This window comes from Dipodomys spectabilis, unplaced genomic scaffold, assembly GCF_019054845.1.
Source record: "Dipodomys spectabilis isolate Male_0828 unplaced genomic scaffold, ASM1905484v1 ptg000136l, whole genome shotgun sequence".
Classification (NCBI taxonomy): domain Eukaryota; kingdom Metazoa; phylum Chordata; class Mammalia; order Rodentia; family Heteromyidae; genus Dipodomys; species Dipodomys spectabilis.
Window position 1 is genome coordinate 1,802,848 of NW_024870813.1, and position 24,245 is coordinate 1,827,092.

General features: G+C 46.3%; 1 protein-coding gene across 1 annotated transcript in view; it reads left to right on the forward strand.

Annotated features, from left to right (window-relative positions):
- Grid1 (glutamate ionotropic receptor delta type subunit 1) overlaps positions 1-24,245 on the forward strand; it is a 751,350-nt gene that overhangs the window by 205,649 nt on the left and 521,456 nt on the right. The window contains exon 4 of the mRNA XM_042690370.1: positions 13,398-13,603. Coding sequence (XP_042546304.1) covers positions 13,398-13,603 — 206 coding nt within the window. The remainder of the gene's footprint in view (positions 1-13,397; positions 13,604-24,245) is intronic.

The following is a 24,245-nucleotide window of genomic DNA, read 5'->3' on the forward strand; positions in this document are numbered from 1 at the left end:
GGAATAAAATGTGGGTGCTGGACACAGTTGGGTCTGAAGAATCTGCCTCTGCCATCTCTTCCCAGATGCCTTCTGCTTGTGGGAGAAAACGGCTCAAGAACTTTGACTCTCGAGTTGAGGCCCATAGGCTTGAACCCCAGTTGTGTATCTTCCTGGTTGAATAACCTTGGGCAAGACGCAAACCTGTCAGGAGGATTAATGAGAGAGTCTATGCAAATTACTTAGCCTGGTGGCTGGCACAAGACCTTAATTTGCTGTACTGGGTACTAATCAGCTTGGGCTGCTATAAAGAATGTCTTAACACTTATTTCTCATAATTTGTGAGAAGTTCAAGATCCAAGCAGCAGGTTTGGTGTCTGGTGGGGCTCCCTTCTTGGTTTGCCAAGGGCTTTATTCTCATTGTGTTCTCATAGGCTAGAGAAAGATCTTAGGTCCAGTCTTTTCTTTTTCTTGTAACGGCACCAAATCTCACCATCGGGCGGTACCTCATGACCTCTGATGGCCTCCAGCAGCTGTACCTCCTTAATGCCATCAGGACTAGGAATTTCACATGAAATGCGGGACACAAACATTGAGACCATCCCATGCTATTAGGATCATTGCATTATCCATCCCACCAGGCTGTGGGGACAGGTCATCTGACTTAATGTGAAGAAAAAACAGCCAGGCACTGGTGGTTCTCACCTGTATTCCTAGCTACGCAGGAGGCTGAGATCTGAGGATCACATTTTAAAGCCAGCTTGCTTAAGAAAGTCCAAGAGACTCTTCACTTAACCATTAAAAAGCTAGAAGTAGAGATGTAGCTCAAGTGGTAGAGCACCAGCTTTGATTAAGTTAAGGGACAGTGCCAGGTCCCAAGTTTGAGCCCCTGTCATTATGGGCACACACAGGCATACCCACATACACACAAAATAAATAAACAAACAAGTAAAAAAATTAAAAATAAAAAAAAGCAAAGACCCCAGTGTTGGGAAATCACTTCTCTAGAATTGATTGACTTGCTTCTCTAGAATTACTTAAATTAGAAGTCCAGGAAATTATGCAGAGCTCACAAAAAGCACTGATGTTGTGTGTGCTGTCTGGTTGCAGGGTCACTTCTTTGTGTGTTGATGATGAAAGGAATGAACCTCTGTAGCCTTCAATTCTCTCTCACACTCTCTCTCCTGTCTCTGTGCTGGTAATGGAGCTTGAACTCAGGTCCTGGGCACTGTCCCTCAGCTTTATCACAAAAGGCTAGTGCTCTACCAGTTGAGCCATACCTCCACACTTAATTGGAGATAAAAGTCTCACAGACTTTGAGTCTCCATTTTCAGCTCTCAGTCTCTTGGGTAGCTAGGATTACAAGCATGAGCTACAGGCCCCTGCCTCAGTTTTCTCTTTTGTGAATGCCTGGGCTGTGTTCCCTCATAGACTGTGGAGAGGGAGACAAAGGATGCCCCAGCACATCCAGACGCCCTGGGAGACAAGACGCTAGCTCCTGGTTCTATGGGTGTGGAGGACCAGAGCAGCTCCTGAGGCTGGAGGCTCCCAAGGGTGTGTTGAGCCAGGGTGTTTCTTACTCCAGCTTGGAGGGGACCACTGGTGCAGGAAGGAACCCCTGCTGGGAAATGTCACACTGATCTCTCATCCGGAGAAGCCTGGATCCAAAACAGCAGGACTTGAGGAATAATCCCTGCAGATCTTAGAAGAATTGCTAAAAAATCAATACCAAATATCTTGCAAGTAAAAGGTGACAGGGACATCAAACTTTATTTGTGAAAATTCTAAAAATCATTAGCATATTATAGATTCTTTAAAATATGATCTCACTCAGTTGTTGGGAGGGAATTGCAAATCAAAGACACTATTTATTGCAGTGGGAATAAGGGACTTGCCAGATTTAAAAAAAAAAAATGGAAGGAGCCAGAGATTTGAAACATGAAAGACAGTAGCCAATAAATACTACAGGATATTTATCCCTGCTTTACCCCTCCTCAAATGCTGGAACCTAACTCAGAACAGAAATCGGTGAAGAATTATTTTATAAACCCCATTTTCATTAGAACATGTGTAAAATGCAAATCTTGATCATTATGTAAATTAGTTACTGGGTGTAATTTACTTAATTCAGAGCACTTCATGCAGCGTGGTATGTTTTTTCCAAAGTGCCAGAGTAGACATTTATTTTAAATTGTTTTTAATCTCCGTCTTCCAGCCTGATTATTTCAAATGGTCGTCCCCGCCACGTATGTATGTATGTGTGTGTAATGTGTGTGTATGTGTGCGGTTAGTGTTTGTGTGTGTGTAGTATGTGTGGTTGTGTGTGTGTGTTGATGGAAGGGAATAAAACCACTGGTCCCAAGTGGAAACAGTGGGTCCAGCCACACAGGGCCCTGTGGTGGCTTGGGCAGGCATGTAAATATACCCCACATTCATACACACAGGGAACCATTCAGAGACACTGCCCCCTTCCCTGAATCTCCCTCTGTGTGGTCTGTGGTTGATATGAAGTCTGTCCAAGTATAAACCTCTCATCAGAGGCAGAAACTCGTCTCCTTCTTCCAAGAGTTTTCAATGACACACCTTCCCCTTCAGCTCCGTTTCAACTTAGAAATTTGTGTTATCACAGAAGGGAGAGCTGACCTTTTTAGTCTCCTATTGTGTCACCCGATTGCCAAAGGCACCTCCTTTCTTGATGAGCCTCTGTAACAAGGGAAATGATTTGCTTCTATGGTATCCCTTTGGGGGGCGTGTCTTGGGTTGATGAGAAGGTTGGGAGGGGGCTGACAGCTCTGAATGTCTATTTTGCACCAAGCCAGCTGTGCCATATGTCTCTCTGAAGGAGGGCAGGACTCATGTATGCCTATTTTGTAGATGGAGAAATATGTTTGGAGAGGTGATTGATGCCCAAAGCTGCTCAGCTCCTGAGGGGCACATTAGGATCCAAGCCTGGGATTATTCTATACAGCCCTGGGGATGTCGCACTAGGGACTGCTTCTTCCATACCCTTCTAGAATCTTCTGCCAACATTAGAAGAGGGTGTCTTGTACATAGAAGTGGTAGATCCTGAAGGGTACAGCCTCACAGGTTGATATATGTATATATGGCAATGGCTCACTGTTTTTGGGTGGTGAGAACACTGGAAACCTACCCGTATAGCAATTTTCACATACACAATATATTGTTATTAATCATAGTCACCAATCATATAATATCCCGAGCTTATTTCTCCTCCCTAAAACTCAGAGTGTGGTGTATACCATCTTCCAACCTCAGCCTTCATAACCACCAGGTAACTTCCAGTTTCCATGAGCTCAACATCTCTACATTTCCCATATGAGACAGATCAGGTAGTCCCTGTCTTTTGTGTCTGGCTAATTTCACTTAATGTATTGTGCCCAGGCTTATCTATTCTAAACGAATGGATAGTATTCCATGGTGTGTGTGTGTGTGTGTGTGTGTGTGTGTGTGTGTGTGTGTGTGTGTGTGTAATTTATCCACTTATCTGATATGAACACACAGATTGAATCTGTTTCTTGGCCATTGTGATTAGCATGGCAATGAACATGGAATTTATGATTCCTTTTTTCTTTTTTTAAATTGTTACTATAAAGGTGCTGTGCAGAGGGATTACAGTTACTTAAGTCAGATAAAGAGTATATTTCTTTTTGGACCATATCACCCCTTCCCTCACTCTCTTCCAGTGAACATGGGAGTTTTAAGTAGGTGTTATTATTATTTAGGTATGGCAATGCCAAATGATCAAGAAAAGACAACCACTAACTGGGCGTGGTGGCTCCTCTTTCATCCTAGCTATTCAGAAGTTGGAGATTGTGAGAATTGTGATTTGAGGCCAGCTCATGCAAAAAGCTAGTGAGACCCCTACCTCAACTCATAAAAAGCTTGGCACAATGCTTCATATCTGTCTTCCTAGCTAAGTGGAAAATGTATACAAGAGGATTACAGACCAGGCTACCTCAGGCTACCTCAAAAATAAATCAGAGCAAAAAGAGATAGGGGCATAGATCAAGTGGTGGATCACTTGCCTAGAAAGCATAAGGTTCTGAGTTCAAACCTTAGTACCGTGAGAAAACAGAGAGCAACCACTGAGAAGCCAGCTTGGTATGTGAAGAGAAGAAGATGTGCCATGTTACAGGGCCTGGAGTTGGGGAAGGGAAGGGGGTGGGGAAGCAGAGGCAGAAAGAGGGGGCAGGATTGTGGACAGGAGCCTTTATTATGAATAAGGATGGCTGTGTAAGGAGGTTTCAGATTGGCTTGTGTGAATAACTTCAGTGGGCTTTGGAACACTTGCTGTTCCTGTCTTTCTGGTTTCATGTCCTGGATGGGTGCATGCATAGTGGCTCTGAGTTGAGAGTCCATAGGAAAGGTGAAGAGGTACAAGCTCTGGGTAGATGAGTTGATTCGTATAGGAAAAGGAGCCAGATGCATGACCCCAGGACTTGGCTAACTCTGGAGAGACAGGCCCCAGGGCCAGCAAGGCCTACTATATGGAAAATATAAGACATAATTAGTACAGAGTGAGGAATTTTCTTAGGGGTGGGGTTGGGGTGTCACTCTGGAGGACCCTGGGACCAAACTTCCTTGTTGGTGGTCTCAGTGGCTGGAATTGTGAGCAGTCTCTCTCCTCAAGCAGGGGTCCTGTGCTGCTAAGATGGCACGTCACTTGTTTCCTGCTCACCTGAAGATGGCACAGCCTTTGCCTGGACTCTGGGGGACCTTGTCATACTGTGCCTCTTTGCTCCACTTGATGAATTGGCTTGCTTGGGGCTCTGCCTAACTTCCATAGGCCCTTTCAGAGACCAGCCCCAATGAATTAGTTTATGCAAGGCAATGTAACCAGCAAATAGAACAAACCCTTCTGGTAGCTGGTACCTGTAATCCTAGCTGCTCAGGAAGCTGAGATCTGAGGATCACAGTTTGAAGCCAGACCAGGCAGGAAAGTCTGTGAGACTCTTATCTCCCAATTAACCAGTACAAAGTTGGAAGTAGAGCTGTGGCTCAAGTGGGTAGAGTGCTAGCCTTGAAGAAAAAAGCTAAAGGACAGTGCCCAGGCTCTGATTTAAAGCCTCAAAACTGGGGGAAAAAAAAGAGCACTTTAGAGTTCCTTAGTGGAAGGAAGAAGGGTGCTATTCCCCATTGCCTGGGGGGTGGGTCTTACCATTGGGACCAGCAGCTACTTGGGAGCCATGATGTAAAGTTTCAACACATTCTGCTGCTCTGGTGGTTTAGCATAGGGCTTGGCCCAGAACAGTGATCAGAGAAGGAAGGAAGGAAGGAAGGAAGGAAGGAAGGAAGGAAGGAAGGAAAGAAGGAAAGAAGGAAAGAAGGAAGGAACTAAGGTGACTGGGAAAAGAATGGGAGAGAGAAGGGAGAGAATGCAGATCAGAAAAATTGCCAGTAAGTGAGACACCAAGAAGACTGGGGGGAGGGCTGGGGCATCTGTTGTGTTGTAGCCCTGCCCTTTGGCTCTGATCTCTTTTGTTGGGCCTGCTGGATGCTTCCTCATGGGCAGAGCAGTCTCCTCACTGCTTCATGCCTGTGATAACAATGATAGCATTTCAAGTTGGCATGGCAGGAGGGTGGGGGGGGGGGCACGGCAATCAAAGACGGGAGGAGCCCCTGGACAGGGGTCTTCAGAAAGAACTTAGATGCTGGCTACACTACGTCTAGAAAGAAATTCAAAGGTTTTTCTTTGGGATCCCAGATAGAATATAGAAGAGAGAAAAAAATTCAGTAAAATAAAAGTTGTAGCTTAGCCTTTGGAAAATTACAAGTCAACTTCCCCAACTCTTCTCACTGCAGGCGCCTCTGGGTGCGAAGGTAGAAAGCTTCATGCATGTGTGTGTGCATGAGTGTGCGTGTATGTGTGTGTGTGTGTGTGTGTGTGTGTGTGTGTGCCTGCATGTGCATGCGCACGCACTCCAGAGGGTAAAATATTCTTCATAACTATTCTCTGTGCCTGGGCCTCTCTTGAAATTGCAATAGGAGGGGAAGCAATTTGAAATGTGTTTCTTTCATTGCAGTTACTTTTCAGAAAGAATGTAGTTTAAAACCCAGTGAGTATCTGATTTTTATCACATCTAGGTCCTTAGAGTTTGAAAAAAAGAGCTTTTCCAATTTCACTTTACCCTGCCTTGTCAGGTGTGTCATGTTTGTGTGGTGGCTGAAGTCGTGCTGGGCTTCAGCCTGGTGTTATTTCCTCCTCCTCCTCCTCCTCCTCCTCCTCTTCCCCTTCCCCCTCCTCCTCCTCCTCTTTCTCCTTCTTCTTTTTCTTCTTGTTTTATGGTTGTACTGGGCTTGAACTCAGGCCCTAGGCGCTGGTCCTGAGCTTCTTTGCTCAAGGCTGGCACTCTATCACTTGAGCTACTACTTCATTTCTGGCTTTTGGTGGTTAATTTAAGATAAGCATCTCACAGGACCAACCTTCAACCTCCATTGTCAGATCTCAGTCTCCTGTATAGCTAGACTTACAGACATGAGCAGGCAGAACAGATATGATTTTAAGAGCGGGATGCATTAGTAAGCACACACCAGGAGTACCTTGTAGAAAGCTGTGTCAAAAGTCCCAGGGAGGAGTTGAGGATGAACTTGAGGAGGGCAGAAGAGATATGGCCTCAGGTGTTTAGGAGAAGTTGAGAGGCCTCAGCCAGCCTTCGATGTGGGTTACCATGTGTCCAGTGAAAAGAAAGAACAGACATATTGGGAGAAGCTAGAGAGAAGCCAGTGTTAGCTGGGGACATGACCCAGAGTGTGTGAGATGAGGGTACTGAAGCATGGGTAGGTGAGACACAGTGTCCAGTAGCCTAGGGAGGACTCAGGCTTGGAAGAGTGGTCACGTGGAGAACCCATGGGAGACAACCTGGAGAATGAGCACAGTGACAGAGAGGCAGACTCAGTTGAGAAAAGTGGATGGCCCAGCAATGAGGGGCACTGGGGCACTGGTCAGTAGAGGGGAGGAGGGACAGGAACATGACCCGCATCACCTCTGCCTCTCATGGCCCTGGCTACTCACAGGCCCTTAGCTTCCTCCTCTTTTATCTCCATAACTTAGGCACCATTGTAGGGGTGAGGAAGGCTCTTATTCATTTGGCATCAAAAAAGAGGCTTCGTTCTAGAGCTTTCCATGTGCAGTTTCTTCGGTCTGGAAATAGTCTTCCATGAGAGATTTCCCATCGCTGCTTTGGCCTCATTGCTACAGCTTTCCTCTCCTCAGTTTTACAACCCCCTCCAGCCCAGTATGGATTTTCTTTCAAGGCTCTTATCACGGCTGGAAATTATCCATTTATCCCCTTGTTTATTTGTTCCGGCTTACTCTTAGCTCCTGAAATGTAAGTTCCACAAGAACAGAACACCATGGGCCTCGTTCAGTTTTATTTCCCAGCACCCAGCGGAAGGTCCTCAGAGAGCACTCTTGGGGAGTATGGGAGAAAGAAGGCATGGATGGGCATTTGCAGCAGAGCTCATGACTTCCAGTAATGAGACAGGAAGGCAGGAGGAGGAGACTTGACCTTGGAGGCTGTCCTGAGTACCACAGCAGTTACTCCGAGGAGGGGACTTGTCTATGTTTTCCGGACTGTTCCTTCCTCTAGGGAGAAGGATTTCCATTCTAGAAATCTCTTCCTAACCTTGCAGGGGGCTGTCCCTTTTTTCCTTGGTTTATGTCTTTCTCACTCCCTCAGAGAGCTAGAGGCCACTTGCCTTCTTTTCTGGGAAAGGCCCGATGTGACCCCACCATCTTTCTCTGGAGCTGGGAGCTGGGAAGTGTCTGGTTAGACAGCTACATCAGGGCTGAGGTCTAAACCCTTCTGGGTTCCTGCTTTACCCTTTTTGGGGGAATTGTCTCTTCTTGGGAGTAGCAGGAGCAACAGACAGCTGGCTTTGTGGCAGAGTGGAGAAGGGGGACATTATGAATTTGTTTGTAAGGAGAGGGTGACTTTCGAGGGTGAAGTTGACCTCCTTGGCTCCATTCTTGGGGAATGAACAGGAAGGGGTACAGGGTTGGCTTGTGCTCTTGAAGGTTGTCCCCCCCCCCCCCCCCCAGCCCTCCTCAAGTGCAGCTGAATAAGAGCTCCGGAGACCAACCAGCGGCTACACATTGACCTTTTCAAAGCCAAGCGGGAGCCGCAGTTATAGGCAGGAGCTGTGGTCCTTTGAGAATTCTGCCTTCAGCCAGCATCACTAATTCCAGGCGTGAGGAGCCTGGTGCTACTGACAGAAGCTTAAACTCTCCCTGATGGCTTAGTCCCACCAGGGCCTGCCTGAATGCAAGCCAGAAATGCAGCAGCCAAGGGCATGCGAGAACTCCCAGCGCTTTTGTCCTTCCTGGGTGCATGTCCCTGTGTGTCCCAAGACAGTTGCTGCTTGCTCTGCTACCTTCTATTCCCTGAGGAAACAGAGGAGGACTAAAGGCTGAGATAGTTTTAGGTGTCAAGGAGGAGAGTGAAGGGGACTCTTCCTAACCTTTTTGGAATGATATATGTGGTCCCCAAGCCACTTTGGGGACCTTACCTGACTATAAAAAAAACAGCAAAAACCCCTCAAAACCCCCAGCCCTCAGGTGAGCTTTGACAGTGAACAGGTCATGTAATATGCAGAAAACACTCTGTACGTGGCAGTCTCGCTCTGCCACTTTAATGATGTACAAATGCCCTTTGACTCTACAGGGTGGGGAAACTTCCTTCTGCCAAGGGCCATTGGATATTTATAACATCATTCATAGGCCATGCATAATGATGAACACAGGCAGAGCTGATGGAAGCGTCGTGTATCTATTCTGTGATGCAGCAAAGCAATGATTTCCCCACCCCTGTGGTTCTTTGAGGAGCAGGAGCTAATGGAAGGGGGCTCTCCTGCTGCCACCCACCCCTGCTACCTTCACACTGTTGTTAGTGTGTTAGGATCTGATCCTAGCCAAGGCCATGGGGCAGTGAGGACTGCTGGTATTCTGGGAGACGCACAGGGCTGCTTGCTGAAGTTCCCTATGCACATGGGCCGTCAGAGTCTGGCCCACCCTGAGTGCACGTGGGCAGGGTTGCAGGTCAGCTGTGTTGACATGACATTGAAGGCAGAGGCCTTATGTTTTATTTACATCTTCATGCGGAATACCAGATAATCCATTCAGTGATCGTGTTCTATCAGTTAGTTATAGCGGAGAAACGGAACATCCCAAAACTTAGTGGCTTAGAACGAGAGTCACTTGCTATTTTTTTTTTTTTTAAATTTTATTTTATTTTATTTGAGAACATACTGTACAGAGGGGTTACAATTACATGGGCAGGATAATGCATACATTTCTTACCAAGCATTGCAGCCTCCTCCTTTGTTTACCCTTCACCTCCCTTCCCAGCCTCCCCCCTCCCTCCCACCCAATCATACCCCCCCCCCCCCACCGACATTGTAAAGCTGGTTTTGACATGACATTTTGTACTTCTCATTGTTGCAACAGGTCCACCTGAATCCTTAAACGACTTGTTTGTCCCCATCTCCTCCACATGTTATACTGACATCAAATATAGTGAAAGCGGGGGTTACACTGTGGAGGAGGGACATACAAAGCAACAAAGAGATAATCTTATAAATGCGTTAGAAACACTTGCATGAAAGAAACAAAAACATTAAAATACATATTTGAGGTTTCGTTTTCCTAACATCACATTATCTGACTTTTTCCGCTTGACTCATACCTATACTAGATATTGCAAATAAGGGAAACCATGGGACCTATGTTTCTTTGGGCCTGGCTTACTTCACTTAATATAATTTTTTCCAAGCCTTTCCATTTCCTAACAAATGGGGAAATGTTCACTTGCTATTTTTAATTTGTGTGTGGGTGTGTGTGTGTTGGTACTAGGGCTTGAATTCTAGGCCTCACACTCTTGCTTGGCTTTTGTTTTTGCTTAAGGCTGGTGCTCTACACCTTAAGCTACACTCCTTCTTCCAGCTTTTTGCTGCCTAATTGGAGATAAGAAACTCACAGACTTTCCTGCCCAGGCTAGCTTTGAACCATGATCCTTAGATCTCAGCCTCCTGCGTAACTAGGATTATAGCTGTGAATCACCAGCACCCGACTTGACTTTTAATGAGTTGATAGTTTATCCAGGCAGCTTTCCTTTGGTCTTGCTTGTGTGTCTGAGATTGGCTAGTATTGAGCTGGGGGTAGCTGGCTCAAGGCTTCTCTGTGTCTTTTCATCTCTCACTAGATGAGTCCAGGAATGTTCACATGGTGGTGGTTGGGTCCAAAGACAGAGACGGAAGTGTACAATCATGCAACCCTTGCTTATGTTAGATTTACTATTGCCTTATAGGTCAAGGCTGTCCATGTGGCTGAAGGCCAGGGTTAGAGATGGAGAGGGTGCTCAAAGTGTCCAGAGAAAGGCAGAGTTAAAAGATGGCTCCTCTGTGCAGTGCCTTGCAATCAGACATCTTCCCTGATATATGATGTACAGGCTGGAGCCCCACCATTCAATATGGTGGCTGGCAGCCAGATGTGGCTGTTGAGTTCTGAAGCGTGGTGACTGCAGTTGAGGAGCTGAGTATGAAAGTTTGTTTTATTTCACTTAATTTATTAAAATTTAAGTAGCCATATGGCCAGTGGTGGTGTTATGGGACAGCCTAGATATAGTGGCAACTTGCATTGGCAGCTTAGAAAGCGGCTGTGTGCCAGGCACAGGAGCCCACGGCAAGATTTGGCACAGACAGCTGCACCGAGTTGAGATTCTCTGCAGCTTGCAATGGGCCGGTGCGAGGTGTGCTGTGATGAGGAGAGGGTGTACCTGGGGTGAGTACTTCTAGTTGGGCTTCTCTCACCTTCTTGCATTTCTATGCCCTAAGCCATCTCTGTTTATTGGGCTTGTCATCACCTTTGATGGGTTAAAAGTGCTTTGTGTACCTGTCTTATTGAACATAACACAGCTCTTCCTGGGTTTATGCATGGTACTATAAATGACAGAATTTCTTCTTTTTATGGCTGAGCAGTATATGGTATATATGTATATGTATATGTATATATATATATCACATTTTCTTTACCTGTTCATCAGTTGATGGACCCTGAGGTTAATTCCATATCTTGGCTATTATGGCTCATGCTAGAAAAACGGCATTATCTCACTCATATGGGGAATCTAAAATAGTTGATCTCAGAGGAATAGGGAGTGAAGAGTTGTTATTAGAGTCTGGGGAAAATAATGGAGAGGGGATGGAGACTTTCCTTGGTGAATATAAAGTTGAAGTTTGATCAAATGAATAAGTTCTGGTATTTTATTGCACGTTTAGGGTTAACAGTATTGCGTTGGCCATTGTAAAACAGCTATAAGGCAGTATTTTTAATGATCTGACCACAAAGAAATAATAAATAGGTGAGGTGGTAGATATGTAAATTTCTCTGTTTGGTCACAAAATGGACATATGTACTATAAACATATTCAGTTATTATGCCCATTGAAAACAAAATAAAGCCAGGAGCCAATGGCTCACAATTGAAATCCTAGATACTCAGGAAGCTAAGACATGAGGATTGGGATTTGAAGAAAGCCTGGGAAGGAAAGTCTGTGAGACTCTTATTTCCAATTAACTGGAACTGTGGCTCAAGTGGTAGAGCACTAGCCAAGGGACAATGCCTAGACCTTGAGTTCAACCACTAGTTCCCACACTTCCCTCCCCATAGAAACAACGATGGAGATATGGATCAAGTGGCAGAGTGCCAGACTTGAATGAAAAAGCCAATTGAGGGCGTGAGGCCCTGAGTTCAAGCCCCAGTACCAACATACATGTATAAGTAAGAAAATAAACAGTGACCCTCTTATATTTTATAGTATGCTAGAAGGTGATGACTGTTAGGAGAAAACACAAAGCTGGGCCAGGGTAAGAGAGAAGATGATGACAAAGAAGCTCACAGTTTTAAGTAGGATGTTGGAATAGGCCTTAAAGAGCAGGTGACATTTTAACTAAAGATTTGAAGGTGGGAAGAGAAAGAGCCCTGTAAATACCTGGAAGAAACTGTCTCAGGCAGAGGAAGTCACCCATGCAAAGGCCCTGTGGTGGGAGTGTGTTGAGTATGCTGAAATACTCAAAGTAGTAGCCAGAAGGCCAGTGTGAGTGGGGTGTAGTAGGAGACAGAGTTAGATCCCAGAGGGCTAGTAACACTTTGCTTTGATGTTGATTCTCAGTGACAGGACAGTCCAACATCTGTCCCCCAATGCTCCAAGACATGGAGAGAATAACTTGTGGGATAGGGCAGACAAAACATCTTGTAGTGGCTATGACTCTGGATGGAGAGGAGGGTCCAGGTGATGATTGAAACATCCCAGGCTGAGAGAACATGGGGTTGATACTTTGGGCTCTGAGTGATAGAAATGCAGTTCAAACTGGTTGACATGAGAAAGGGAATTCAGTGGGTCCTAGAACAACAAGCTTCAGTCACTGCTGGACCCAGAGGCTAGGGTGACGTCATCAGTGTCGCCTTCTCAAACCCTGCTTGTCTCTGTATTGCTTCTGCCCATGGGCTGGTGTTCCTTTGGGAAAGTTGGATGGTTTATTCTAGAGCTGCTAGTGCGAGACAAGTAGGCCCTGGTTAAAACAAAACCTGGCATCCCCCATCTAACACAAGAATAGATCTGTATCGGTATGCAATCCAGCTGGGCTCTGGGGTCTTTTCTAGATTGCTACCCTTTGGAAATAATTGGCTCTGTCTTGCAGTGGCTCTACCAAGTGCCAGATCCCATCTCAGTGGATGGTCTTGGGTTATCTGCCATCCCAATCGGAAATGAGCTCCTGATTGGATTGGGGTGGGGGTGGGGAGTCGCCCCAGTGGGAAAGAGTATGATGAAGAAAATCTCATCAAAGGAAATCAGGAGTCTGAAGTAAGAAAGGGGACCATATCTCAGGGCTGGGTGGGATTATATAACCCGTGACCCTAGTGGGATTGGAGCAGGAACCCAGAGCTTGAAGTAGGAGTGTCCTGAGGCTGGCTAGCACCATTCAGGGTGGGCAATAGCCTCATCTGAACCATGAGATGCAAAGGGAGGTGAAGGGAGATGGGGCCAGGTCCAGCAGCAGGGTCCCTAACCCTGCCTGGAGAACAAAGCCACCAGCCCTGAGCTCATGAGGATACTGAAAATGAGCTCCCAAAGGGCACATTCTGGCCCTAGCACCTGCTGTACCGGAGAATGGGCTCCACACAGTGGGAGATGGTCAGTCAGGGGATGGGTACTAATGGAGCATGCCAAGTATAAACCGATATCTTTCAATCTCCCTGGACCACTGCGGCAGACTCAAACCCCTGTTTCTGGTGGTGGCCTGCCTGGGTGGGGAGTGTTGGAGTTAGACACCCTCCAAGATCCCATCTCACTTAAAGATGATTCTTTCCTCCTCTCCTCCTCCTCTTTCCCCATGCTCAGATATCCGTGGGCTCCAAAGCTTTCTGGACCAGGCCTCACGTCTGGGCCTTGACGTGTCCTTACAAAAGGTGGATAAGAACATTAGTCACGTGTTTACCAGCCTCTTCACCACCATGAAGACAGAGGAGCTGAACCGCTACAGGGACACACTGCGTCGCGCCATCCTGCTGCTCAGCCCGCAGGGGGCGCACTCCTTCATCAATGAGGTAGGTCATGGACATGGAGGGCCAGGCCTGCGGGTGCCTGGTACTGAGAGGCCACTGCGTGGGCTCTGCAGGGCACTAGTTCTTTCACACATGGCTGAAACAGATGCGGGAACTCATGGATGTTCAGCCTATAGTCCATGGTCATGTCTCAAGGAGATCTGAGTATAACTTGGCTGCTAACTGGCCCTCAGCAGATGATCAAGGCTTACCCAGGCCCTGAAAGGCTGTGGGGTTGCTGGCTTCTGGAAAACTTGTTATTGCTAGAAATTTCTGAGTTGAACTCAGGTTATTGTTTGCTTTTGAGTTTGTTTTTTTTTATTGACCGGTGTGAGTCTCTGAGGGATAAAATGAATTCCTAGCTCTCATCACGGTGGGTGGGTCTGCTGTGGGACAGATTAGCATGGACTGATAGCCACTAGGATGTTCAGTGTGCTGATCTCTTTGGTGCTTGGGCTGATCAATGTGTGTTTCTTGGTTTTTGTTTCTCTCTCTCTCTCTCTCTCTCTCTCTCTCTGTATGTGAGCGCATGCGCATGCCTGCCAGTACTGCGGGTTAAACTTGATGGTTTGTTTCCTTGCTTGCCTTTTTTTTTTTTTTTTAAAGAAGGGAACTCTATCACTTGAGCCATGCCTCTACTTCTGGATTTTTTTTTTTTTTTTGCTGATTAGTTGGAGATAAGAATCTCTCAGATTTGTGTGACTTTGAAGCTCAGTCCTCAGATCTCAACCTCCTGATGAGCTAGGATTGCAGGCATGAGCCACCTGTGCTTGACCTATGTATTTTTGTTAAAAACACCTCGAGTAGGGGTTGGGAGTTTGTAATGAAGACAAGGCTCACCAATTTGACAAAGACTCCATTACATGGAGGACAAAGTAGAAAACTCTGATCTAGAATAAGCTGGAAGATTGGTGCTGGGCATAGTGGTCCTTGGAGAGGAGGTAAGCAGGAGGTGGTGGTTCCCTCCCTGGTCTGGTTGGTTCAGGAGAGGGGGCTACAGAATCTTTGGGGGCAAATAAGGGATAGACGGATCACAGAACCCTCTCTAGTTTCTCCTCCCACCATCCAAGCCACCATACTGGCCCTCTCTGATGAAAAATAAAACGAAAGAGAAAAGCAGAATTATACTAATTCCATTTGATGTACTTTGCCTGCTTATTCTGCTGTCCCCTCTAATTAATTATTACTTAAAATGCAACCTCATGATGCATCAGAACCAGCACAAAACCTGGTCCCAGAGAAAACTTGGGAATGCTTAATTTGTTGCAATTGGCTGGCAGCCCTGATGTTCTCCGCTAATCAGACGCTGATCACTCTGGTTGTCAGCCGAGATGTGAGGTCCTGCCTGCTCTTGGCGTTTTCACCCGAGCCCATTTCCCTACATGAAGTGAATCAGTCCAGTCATGGGTAGTGTGGGGTTAGTGGTAGGAATATGCCCAATCATTCTCACAAAGTTCCCCAGGGTGTATTCGCAAGTCTACTTATGGGATGGCTTTTCTCTTTGTTCTTTATGGCCAGCTGGTGTCTGCTCATGTCTGGCTCATCGGCTTAGGGGTGGTGTCTGCTAATTCTATTGCCAGCCTCTTCCTCTTCCTCCTCTTTCTCTTCCTCCTCCTCCTCCTCCTCTTCCTCCTCCTCCTCTTCTTCCTCCTCCCTCTTCATCTTCCTCCTTTCTCTTTTCCTCTTCCCGTCTCCTCTTCCTTCTCCTCTTTCACTTCCTTCTTCTCCTCTTCTTCCTCCTCCTTGGCCAGTACTGATGCTTGAACTTGGCCTGGGTGCTGTCTCTGAGCTTTCTTACTCAAGGCTGGCACTCTACCACTTGAGATATACCTCCACTTTCACTTCTGGCTTTTTTGGGTGGTTAATTGGAGGTAAAAGTCTTAAGGACTTTTCTGCCTAGATTGGCCTTGAATCATGATCCTTAGATCTCAGCCTTCTGAATAGCCAGGACTACAGGCATGAATCACCAGCTCCTGACCTGGGGTCAGCTTTTAGGGTCATGACAGCAGTGCACCATCTTTAGAATGGTGATGAGAAGGCCGCCCTCAGAAAGGCCGGACTTGGGGGTCAAAACACCCTGGTCTCCTGACCCAAGCCAGGACCCAGCACACAGCTGTCCTTGGTGGGTGCTGAAGGTACAGGCCATGCATGCAGGGAATCCTTTCCTCCAGCAGGGCTTGCTCTGCTCTGTGTGTGGCCTTGAAGCACCCTCGCTGGGGAGTGGGCTGCATTCACTGTCTTCTCAGTCAGGCCTTTGCTCTCCCCTCTGCCCCTGACTGCTGAGTGAGGCCTCAGCGTGTGATGAACTCAGCTGTGACATTTTCCTCACAGAGTTGTCAGCTGACTCAATGGTTAGGCTGTGGGAGGGTGTTCTGGGGCCTTTTCGCCTCACTTCAGAACCATGGGACCCGTCAAAGGATGAGGTTGGTAGTTACAGGGGCCGAGGGCAGGGTCTCATTCTAGGAATCCCACCAGTGGCTTCTAGAGCCTTTTTCCTTTTCACAGTTCTTTCTGTCACTTGTCTAGACTTAATGAGCACTGTGACAAAGTCTATGCTGTGCCAATGCTCTTCCCTGCCTTTCCTGGGGCTTTCCCCCCTATCTTTTTTTCATGCCAGTACTGGGCCTTGAGCTTGGAGTCTGGGTGTTATCCCTTGGCTTTTTCACACAAAGGCTGGCACTCTATGGCTTGAGCCACACCTCCGGTTCTGGCTTGCTATTTAATTAAAGATAAGAGTCTCTCAGATTTGTACAGTGGGGCTGGCTTCAAATTATGGTGCTCAGATCTCAGCCTTCTGAGTACTAGGAATATGGGCACGAGCCACTAGTGCACAGCAAGAACATTTCACCAGTAATGTGAGGTGCCAAGTGTAAGCTGGGATAGAAGAACATCATGTATGGAGCAATGCCTAATGGCCAGGGAGACCCAAGAAACTTCCTGGAGTTTGTGATATGGAGCTAGGTCTTCAGAAGAGAGCAACATTGACCACCAGGGTAAGGAGGAAGTGGGGTGGGTAGGGGGAATAGTTACAATGTGTATAGGACAAGGAATGGCCAGAATGGATGCTAAGATGATAACAGGAAGGGATTCTAAGTCAAAGGTGAGAATCTAAGCCTCAGAACTGGTTTGTTCTTGGAATCTGTTTCTAGGATTCCAGTTTATTTCATCCTCCTCTTATTCTTCTCCAGGTCAGGTTTGATGGGAAGACCTCTAACTCACTGTGGTTTTGGTCTTGGGCTTCATTTTAGCTTCCCAATGGGGATTCCATTTATCCCTCTAATTGGCTGTTGTCCACCCACCATCTGAATGTCCCTTCCTCCTTCCCTTCCTCCCTCCCTCCCTCCCTTCTTCCCTCCCTCCCTCCTCCCTCCAAGCACTCACCTACCCAGCAAGAACTGACTGGGTGTCTCCTATGGATCAGAAACTACATTAAGTACTAGATGGAAAACAGGTGGTGCCTCCTTTCTGACACAATCATGACATTGAATTTAGAGGCCCCACACTAGGGTTGTATGCTATAGGGCATTCCCATAGCACCTAGGACCACGCTGTGGTTCCCAGGGTCCTACCCACAAGATCCCCCTCTGTATGTGTGTGAGGATTGTGGGGGCTCCAGGATTTTATCCTTTCTCCTCTCTGTCATTGTTTTTTGGACCTCTGTTCCTAGCAACCCATGGGCATCTTACTTTCCTTTGCTTCCTCTGTATTTCTTTCTCTCCTTCCCCATCTATTATATCTCACTGGACATAAAGGAGCAGACAGCCAAGGAGGGTGGCTCACATCTGTCATCCTAGCTATTCAGGTGGCTGAGATCTCAGTATCATGGTTTGAAGCTAGCCCAGGCAGAAAAATACTTGAGATTCATTTCTAACTAACCAGTAAGAAGCTAGAAGCAGATACGTGGCTCAAGTGGTAGATCACCAACATTGAGTGAAAAAAGCTAAGCTAAGTGAGAGCTCAGGACCCTGAGTTCAATCCCCAGTGCTGGCACAAAGAAAAAAGAGTAGACATTGCAACCCTTTCAATTCATTTGCACAATCTATGATGAGGTGCTTTAGTAAGAAGAGGCAGACACAGAGAAGTGGGTGGTTTGAAGGGATAGTTCCATTTTATTCCATACCTTCTCAGCACAGGGAGTCCTGATATCCTGTCAATGCATGGACCTGATCATCTCTATGCATCCTACAGAGGTTGAGCACCCTGTCCCTCCCATTGGATGGTATGCTATTAGGGCTAGGGGCATGCTGTTGGCCATTTTATCTTAACAGATCACCACAAAGCCTGGTCCATAGCCACTGTTGAGGAAATAAATGAGTAGATATGCTGTATTTTTTACTTTCATTAAGAAGGCCTACACAAATGCTGAAACAAGGACTTAGGATGACTCATTGCAACAAGACGCTACGTTGGAAATGAACTTTACAACTTCAGGGAGGGGGGGAGTGAGGGAGGTGGGGGAGGGAAGGGATAGTAGGAGAAAAACAAAGGAGGGGGTAACAGTGTTCCACAAGAAATGTACTCATTACCTTACTCATGTAACCGTAACCCCTCTGTACAGAATTTTTACAATAAAAATTAAAAAAAGAAGGCCTACAGCTAGGTTTATTTTGTTTATCATGAATCTTGGTTGCCTTTTTGGCTGGCTAGCCAGATGGAGGACAGCCTATTAAGCAAGGTCTTTGGTCTGGAAATTTCTGCTATTGGAAAGGCAGATGTTTTTATGAAATCTTCCCTAGGCCAGGAGAGATCAGTGAACAGTGTGTAGTCAGGATGGTCCTGACCTGGCAGTGAGTCATGACAAGGGACAGCAGTGTACAGTCAGGTGAGTGCATGGGGCTGGATTGGTGGGAAACAGCAAGTGTACGCAGGTGAATGGATATAGGCATATTTGTATGTATGCGTGCCCACGTGCGTGCATGTGTGTGTGTGTATGTGCGTGCACACACACACAGACACAGACACAGACTCATTGAAAGATACAATCAACCAGACCCTCAGACTAGCACAGCCCATTAGGCACTGAAACACTTACACAAACACATATATCTGGAAAAAACCCACACACCAGCATGCAAACACATCAACCAGACTGATGGCTTCCTTGGCAGGCATAGTGCTCCAAAGAAGGCTTTGCCATGCTGGGAAGGGAATGGCAGTTATAATGTGAGAGAGGCAGCAGGTGGCATTTACCTGTGCAGTGATCTCTTTTTATAATGGAAAGGTAGAGACAGAATGGAGAGTGTCTGTGGGGCAGATTCTCATTGCTCTAAGAGTAGGTGGTCCCTTCTACTCTGTCTGGGTAGAGTATTGAGGCTTTTTGATGGTGGAAGGGGTCACCAGCTTGGATTTCCAGGTGTAGAGCATGCGTGGAGACCACTTTAATCCTTAATGGAACCAAACAGACACCTGGTTTCTAAAGAAAGTCAATTGCTTCTCAGATTGTGCTGCAGTGAATGATGCTCCCACAATGTGAACATAAAGACTGTGCTTTTTAACACATTTATAGTGAAGGTAAATTAAGTAATCTCAACGTTCTGTTGTTCCACATGGTATGTGCAAATATTTCTCACTCCAATACGGTAAATCTTTAGTAGGCGACTTTATCACTCAGAGTTACGATAATTCCATGCCATTTAAGTATCATTTGCTAGAATATTTTAAATTACTAATTAATTATGGAAGATTAATTTTTAAATATGGCTATGCATTTACATTTAATTATATCCTACTGTTTATAGATTTTAAACCCTTAGCACTTTAGTAAAAGTGCCATGAATCTGAGAAATTCATTTTTCCCCCCCTTTGAAATACTTAAAAATGAGATCGTGAGGAAGAGATAGTTTCTGGATTAAAGCCAGCCCAGCAAAGGTCTTGTGGCCTCTGGTGTCCCAGGCCACTATCTCTTTTCTGTGACATCATTGTCACATACCCCCAGGGCCCTAAACACACATCTGCTGATAATCTTCTCTCAGAATTGGCTCAACACTCAATGCTGCGGCTGTGATTGGTTCCCTGTATTTCCGACCCCCTCCCCACTTGGGAATGGTACACCTGGGATGTTGGCCTCTTTCATCTTTGTTAGACATCTTCCCAGAGCCTGAGCATCATGGCTGGTAAAGCAACAGGTAAAGATTGGATCCTTGGAGCATTGACTTCTACTCCATGCAGAGGTTTAGAACCTTGATTTCCCAGTGGGCAGAGTAAACATATTCTTTTTTTGGTCATGAGGCTTGAACTGAGGACCTAGGTGCTATCTCTGAGCTGAGCTGTTTTGCTCATGGCTAGCACTCTATCACTTTGAGTCACAGTGCCACTTCTGGTTTTCTGATGGTTAATTGGAGTTAAGACTCACTGATTTTCCTGCCAGGCTGGCTTCGAACTGCAATCCTCAGAGCTCAGTCTCCTGAGTTGTTAGGATTACAGGCATCAGCCACTGGTGCTTGGCTAAACGTATTTTTAAAGTACCAGCAGAGCATGAACACTAGGACTAAAACATGGTTTGGAGAGAATTTAATGTTTGAGTTTTTACATTTTGAAAGGGTATTTGTGTAATAATTGAGAGCAAAACCCAAAGGCTGCTGGATTTGGTGTTTATTGTATGCGTTTCTCTTCTGAATTACCTTGAGTCACACTGGCCCAAGTGGGTGCTAGATGCCCAAGGCCTTGTTCCAACTGTCTGAGAAGCCTGTCTGCTCCTTCCTGGGGTCAGCGAGTGGGGTGGTGAACTTGAAGCACATGGGGCTCCAAGATACCTGGTGTTCTTTTCTTCTTTGCAGGTCATTAAATAGCTGAGCAAAGTGTCAGTTCCTCCCTGTGGGAGTCTCCCTGGCTTATTAGCAGGTGTCCCCTTTGGCCATGGAGGCAGGAGGCATGAGAAATAAGCACTTACAAAGGGAAGCAGCCGACAGCAGCCCAAATGACTCAATTACCCTTTCTATGCTCCATATCTCCAGGGGCCTGAAGCTCTGGTGTGCTCCCCTGAGACGTTGTTGACAAAAAGGGCAAAAGGAGAGAGCAAGGATGGGCAAATACAGTTGCAATATTCAATATACGTATGCGAAAATGGAACCAGGCAACTGAGGGGCTGGGTGGGATTGGGAGAAATGCAGAACAATGGAAGTGGTGGCATTGATCAGGATGCCTTGTACTTATAAACTGACATGTTGAATTGAAGCCCTTTTGTACAACTACTTGAGGAATTTGAAAAAAAATGGAAAAAGAAAAGAATGGGAGGGAGGCTGGAAAGAGTTGCTGGGGAATACAGGAAGGCAGTAGGAAGATGATCCTATCCAACTTGACATGATCCTCATTTCATAGAAGCTGTCTGTGCCATGTGGCCTACTCTGGGACCATCCTCTGCACATGATAGCCCCCCCCCCCCCCCCCCAAGGAGCCTTAGCTTGGGGCTGGAAGAGCTTGATCTTGATAACTTGAACTCTGTCTTAGAGCTGCCAGTTGCTTCAGAAAGGAGACAGGCTGTGTGTTAGTCAGTTCGTGCTGAGTAACAAACCATCCTAGAACCCAGTGTGGTGAAACAAACAAGTTTTTGATGGGTCCTGGTCAGTAGACCTGGGCCAGACCAACTGATCTCAGCTGGCTCATGCATCCTGCTGGCAGATAAGGATGGTGCTGGCCAGCAGGGACCTCAGTGGATGAGATGACTCAGCCACGGTTCTTACATCACCAGGTACACAAGCCCATGTGGATCCCCATGGAAGTAGCAGAGTTCCATGAGAGTCAGTGTCAGTGCTCAGGGCTGCTTCAGGTTTTGGCTTAGACCTATGAATCGTTGCTTCTGTTGTCATCTCTTGGCCAAAGCAAGCCGAAAGGTCAGACCAATGGGCAGTGTCTCTGGATGAGAAACTTTCTGGGCAGAAATGATGAAGTGACCTAAACAAGAGTGAGAACTGGGGCCATTTTGTGATACACTGCTTATCATTGCTAGTGTGCAGATGACCTTCTTGGAGGAAGAGAGGGGCTAACAGGTCTAGAAGGGAAGTCCTTGAGATTCCATCTTCATTTAACCAGCAGAACAAATTCAGGGCCCTGAGTTCAAACACTGGAATTGGAAAAAAGAAAAGCTTTATTTTGGCTCTTGGTTGTGGTAAAAGTTTGAGGGGCCGCATCTGGTATATGGCTTCCTTGTTTGTGAAGTACCAAGGAGACACAGGGCTCCCCATGTTCAAGAAGCTGGGAGAACCACTGTGTTTCTTCTGTCCTCCTCCTCCTCCTCCTCCTCCTCCTCTTCCTCCTCTTCCTCTTCTTTCTACTCCTCCTCCTTCTTGAGACAGGTCTCAGTCAGCAGGCAAGGCTGGACTCAAATCCATGGTCTCTTGCCTCAGCCTTGTGAGAGCTGAGATTATAGGCATGTGCTACCATGGGTGCTCCCTTCTTATAACACTAAGCATTCAGTCTTGAAGGTTCCACTGGGACCATGTTATCTAACTCCCAGCACATCCGAAAGCCTCCATCTCTGAACACCACTGTGGGAGTAAGTTCCCACTTTCTCAATACTTCACACAGGGGCATAAACTCTAGCATGAAACTTGGAGGGGACAGACCTAAAAAAAATAACCACTTGCAAATGAAACCATGACTCACCCTTCCTTCCTTCCTTCCTTCCTTCCTTCCCTCCCTCCCTCCCTCCTACCTTCCTTCCTTTCTCTCTCTCTCTTCCTCTTTCTTTCTTTCCTTCTTTCTTTCTTTCTTTCTTTCTTTCTTTCTTTCTTTCTTTCTTTCTTTCTTTCTTTCTTTCTTTCTTTCTTTCTTTCTTTCTTTCTTTCTTTCTTTCTTTCTTTCTTTCTTTCTTTCTTTCTTTCTTTCTTTCTTTCCTTCTTTCTTTCTTTCTTTCTTTCTTTCTTTCTTTCTTTCTTTCTTTCTTTCTTTCTTTCTTTCTTTCTTTCTTTCTTTCTTTCTTTCTTTCTTTCTTTCTTTCTTTCTTTCTTTCTTTCTTGTCAGTCATGGGGCTTGAATTCTGGGCCTGGGCACTGACCCTGGGCCTGGGCACTGACCCTGAGCTCTTCAGCTCAAGGCAAGTGCTCTACCATTTGAGCCACAGCACCACTTCCAGTTTTCTGGTGAGGTTCACTGGAGATAAGAGTCTCATGGACTTTCCTGCCTGGGCTGGCTTTGAACTGTAATTTTCAGATCTCAGCCTCTTGAGTAGCTAGGATTACAGGGGTGAGCCACTGGTGCCCGGCCCATGATTTTTTCTTTTCCTGAAAGATCCTGTCCTTTTAAAATCTGGTTAACTTTACTTTCAGTAAACTAAGTGAAGTTGAATAAGCTGATAGGGCCCCAGCTGGGTGGGAGAGCCCTGGAGAGGCTGAGTGGGAACAACTCCTTCCCCAGGGCACTATGTCCTCTTTCAGTCATGGGTTGCTCAAGATGGTTGCTTGCCCCAGAAGTTCAAAGCGCATGGTCCTGGCTCATTAGCTGCTCTAAGTGAGTGTGAGGAGCATAAACCTGCTTCTCCAGCAAGGTCAGACAGAGGGGCTTTGGCCCTTGCTTAGCATATGAGAGCTTTCCTCAGGATAGGAGACAGTGGGATCAAAAGGGAGAATGTGATTTTGGCAACTAGCTGAGCTCACTTTCTGAACTACCTGTAAAATAGAGAAGTGAATCCATGCTGATCTCAGAGTTGTGGTGAAGTTTAAGATGGGGTTTGGAAAAATGTCTAACATAGAGGTTACTGATCAATGACTGACTCCCTATCCCTTTCAGGGCACAAGGTATCCTCAGGTTTACTGCTCTGTCCAGAGCCAGGCTGATGACACTGCTCCCATTTCCTAGATGCAGAGACCAAGGCAGGGTTGTACCTGGGTCATTGAAGTCTCCAGTGAAATATTGCTAAAACAGCTCAGGGTGAGGGATGATCTTAGGGGGAGAGGATCCAGAGAAAGTAAAGGTGTGCCTTAAGAGTTGTCAATGTAGGGTGAAGATCTGCACATCATAGCAAAGTGGTGAGTTGTTGGGTCTTCGTCCGTCTTTGGATGGACGGGGTCCGAGGAAAGGTAAGTGCGAAGTGAAGTGCGGCCTAGCCTCCCTTAGCCCAGGAGACAATCAGACGCAGCGGGGAGTCAAGTCAAGCAGGAACTCGTTTATTAACAGGGAGCATCCCCTTTTTAAAGCAAAAGACTGCGTGGGAGGAGAGGAATGGGATCAACCAATCACTGAAAGGCCATACCTTATCATGCACCCAAGCTTCCATGAGTTGTTCACACACTGAACCTAAACAAATCTAGCTCTGCCCACTCAACTTCCTCTCAGGGCCATCTTTGCTACCTGTGTTCCCCACAGATTTCCCTCACAGTGAGTGTTCAACATGACAATGCATTTGACATACTTAGGACAATGCCCAGGCATTGTCTGTGGCAGTGATGATAAAGATGGCGGTGGTGATGGTGGTGACAGTGATGAAGATGGTGATGATGATGGTGGTGATAACAGTGGTAATGATGGTAATGGTAGCAGTAATGATGATGGTGGTCATGACAAAGTGATCATGATATAGTGATGGTATTGGTGGTAGTGATGGTAAAGATAATGATGGCATTCATGATGTGGATGATAATACCAGTTAATAATGATGGTGGTGATGGTGACAAGTTAACCATGATCATGATGGTGGTGATGATGGTGTTGG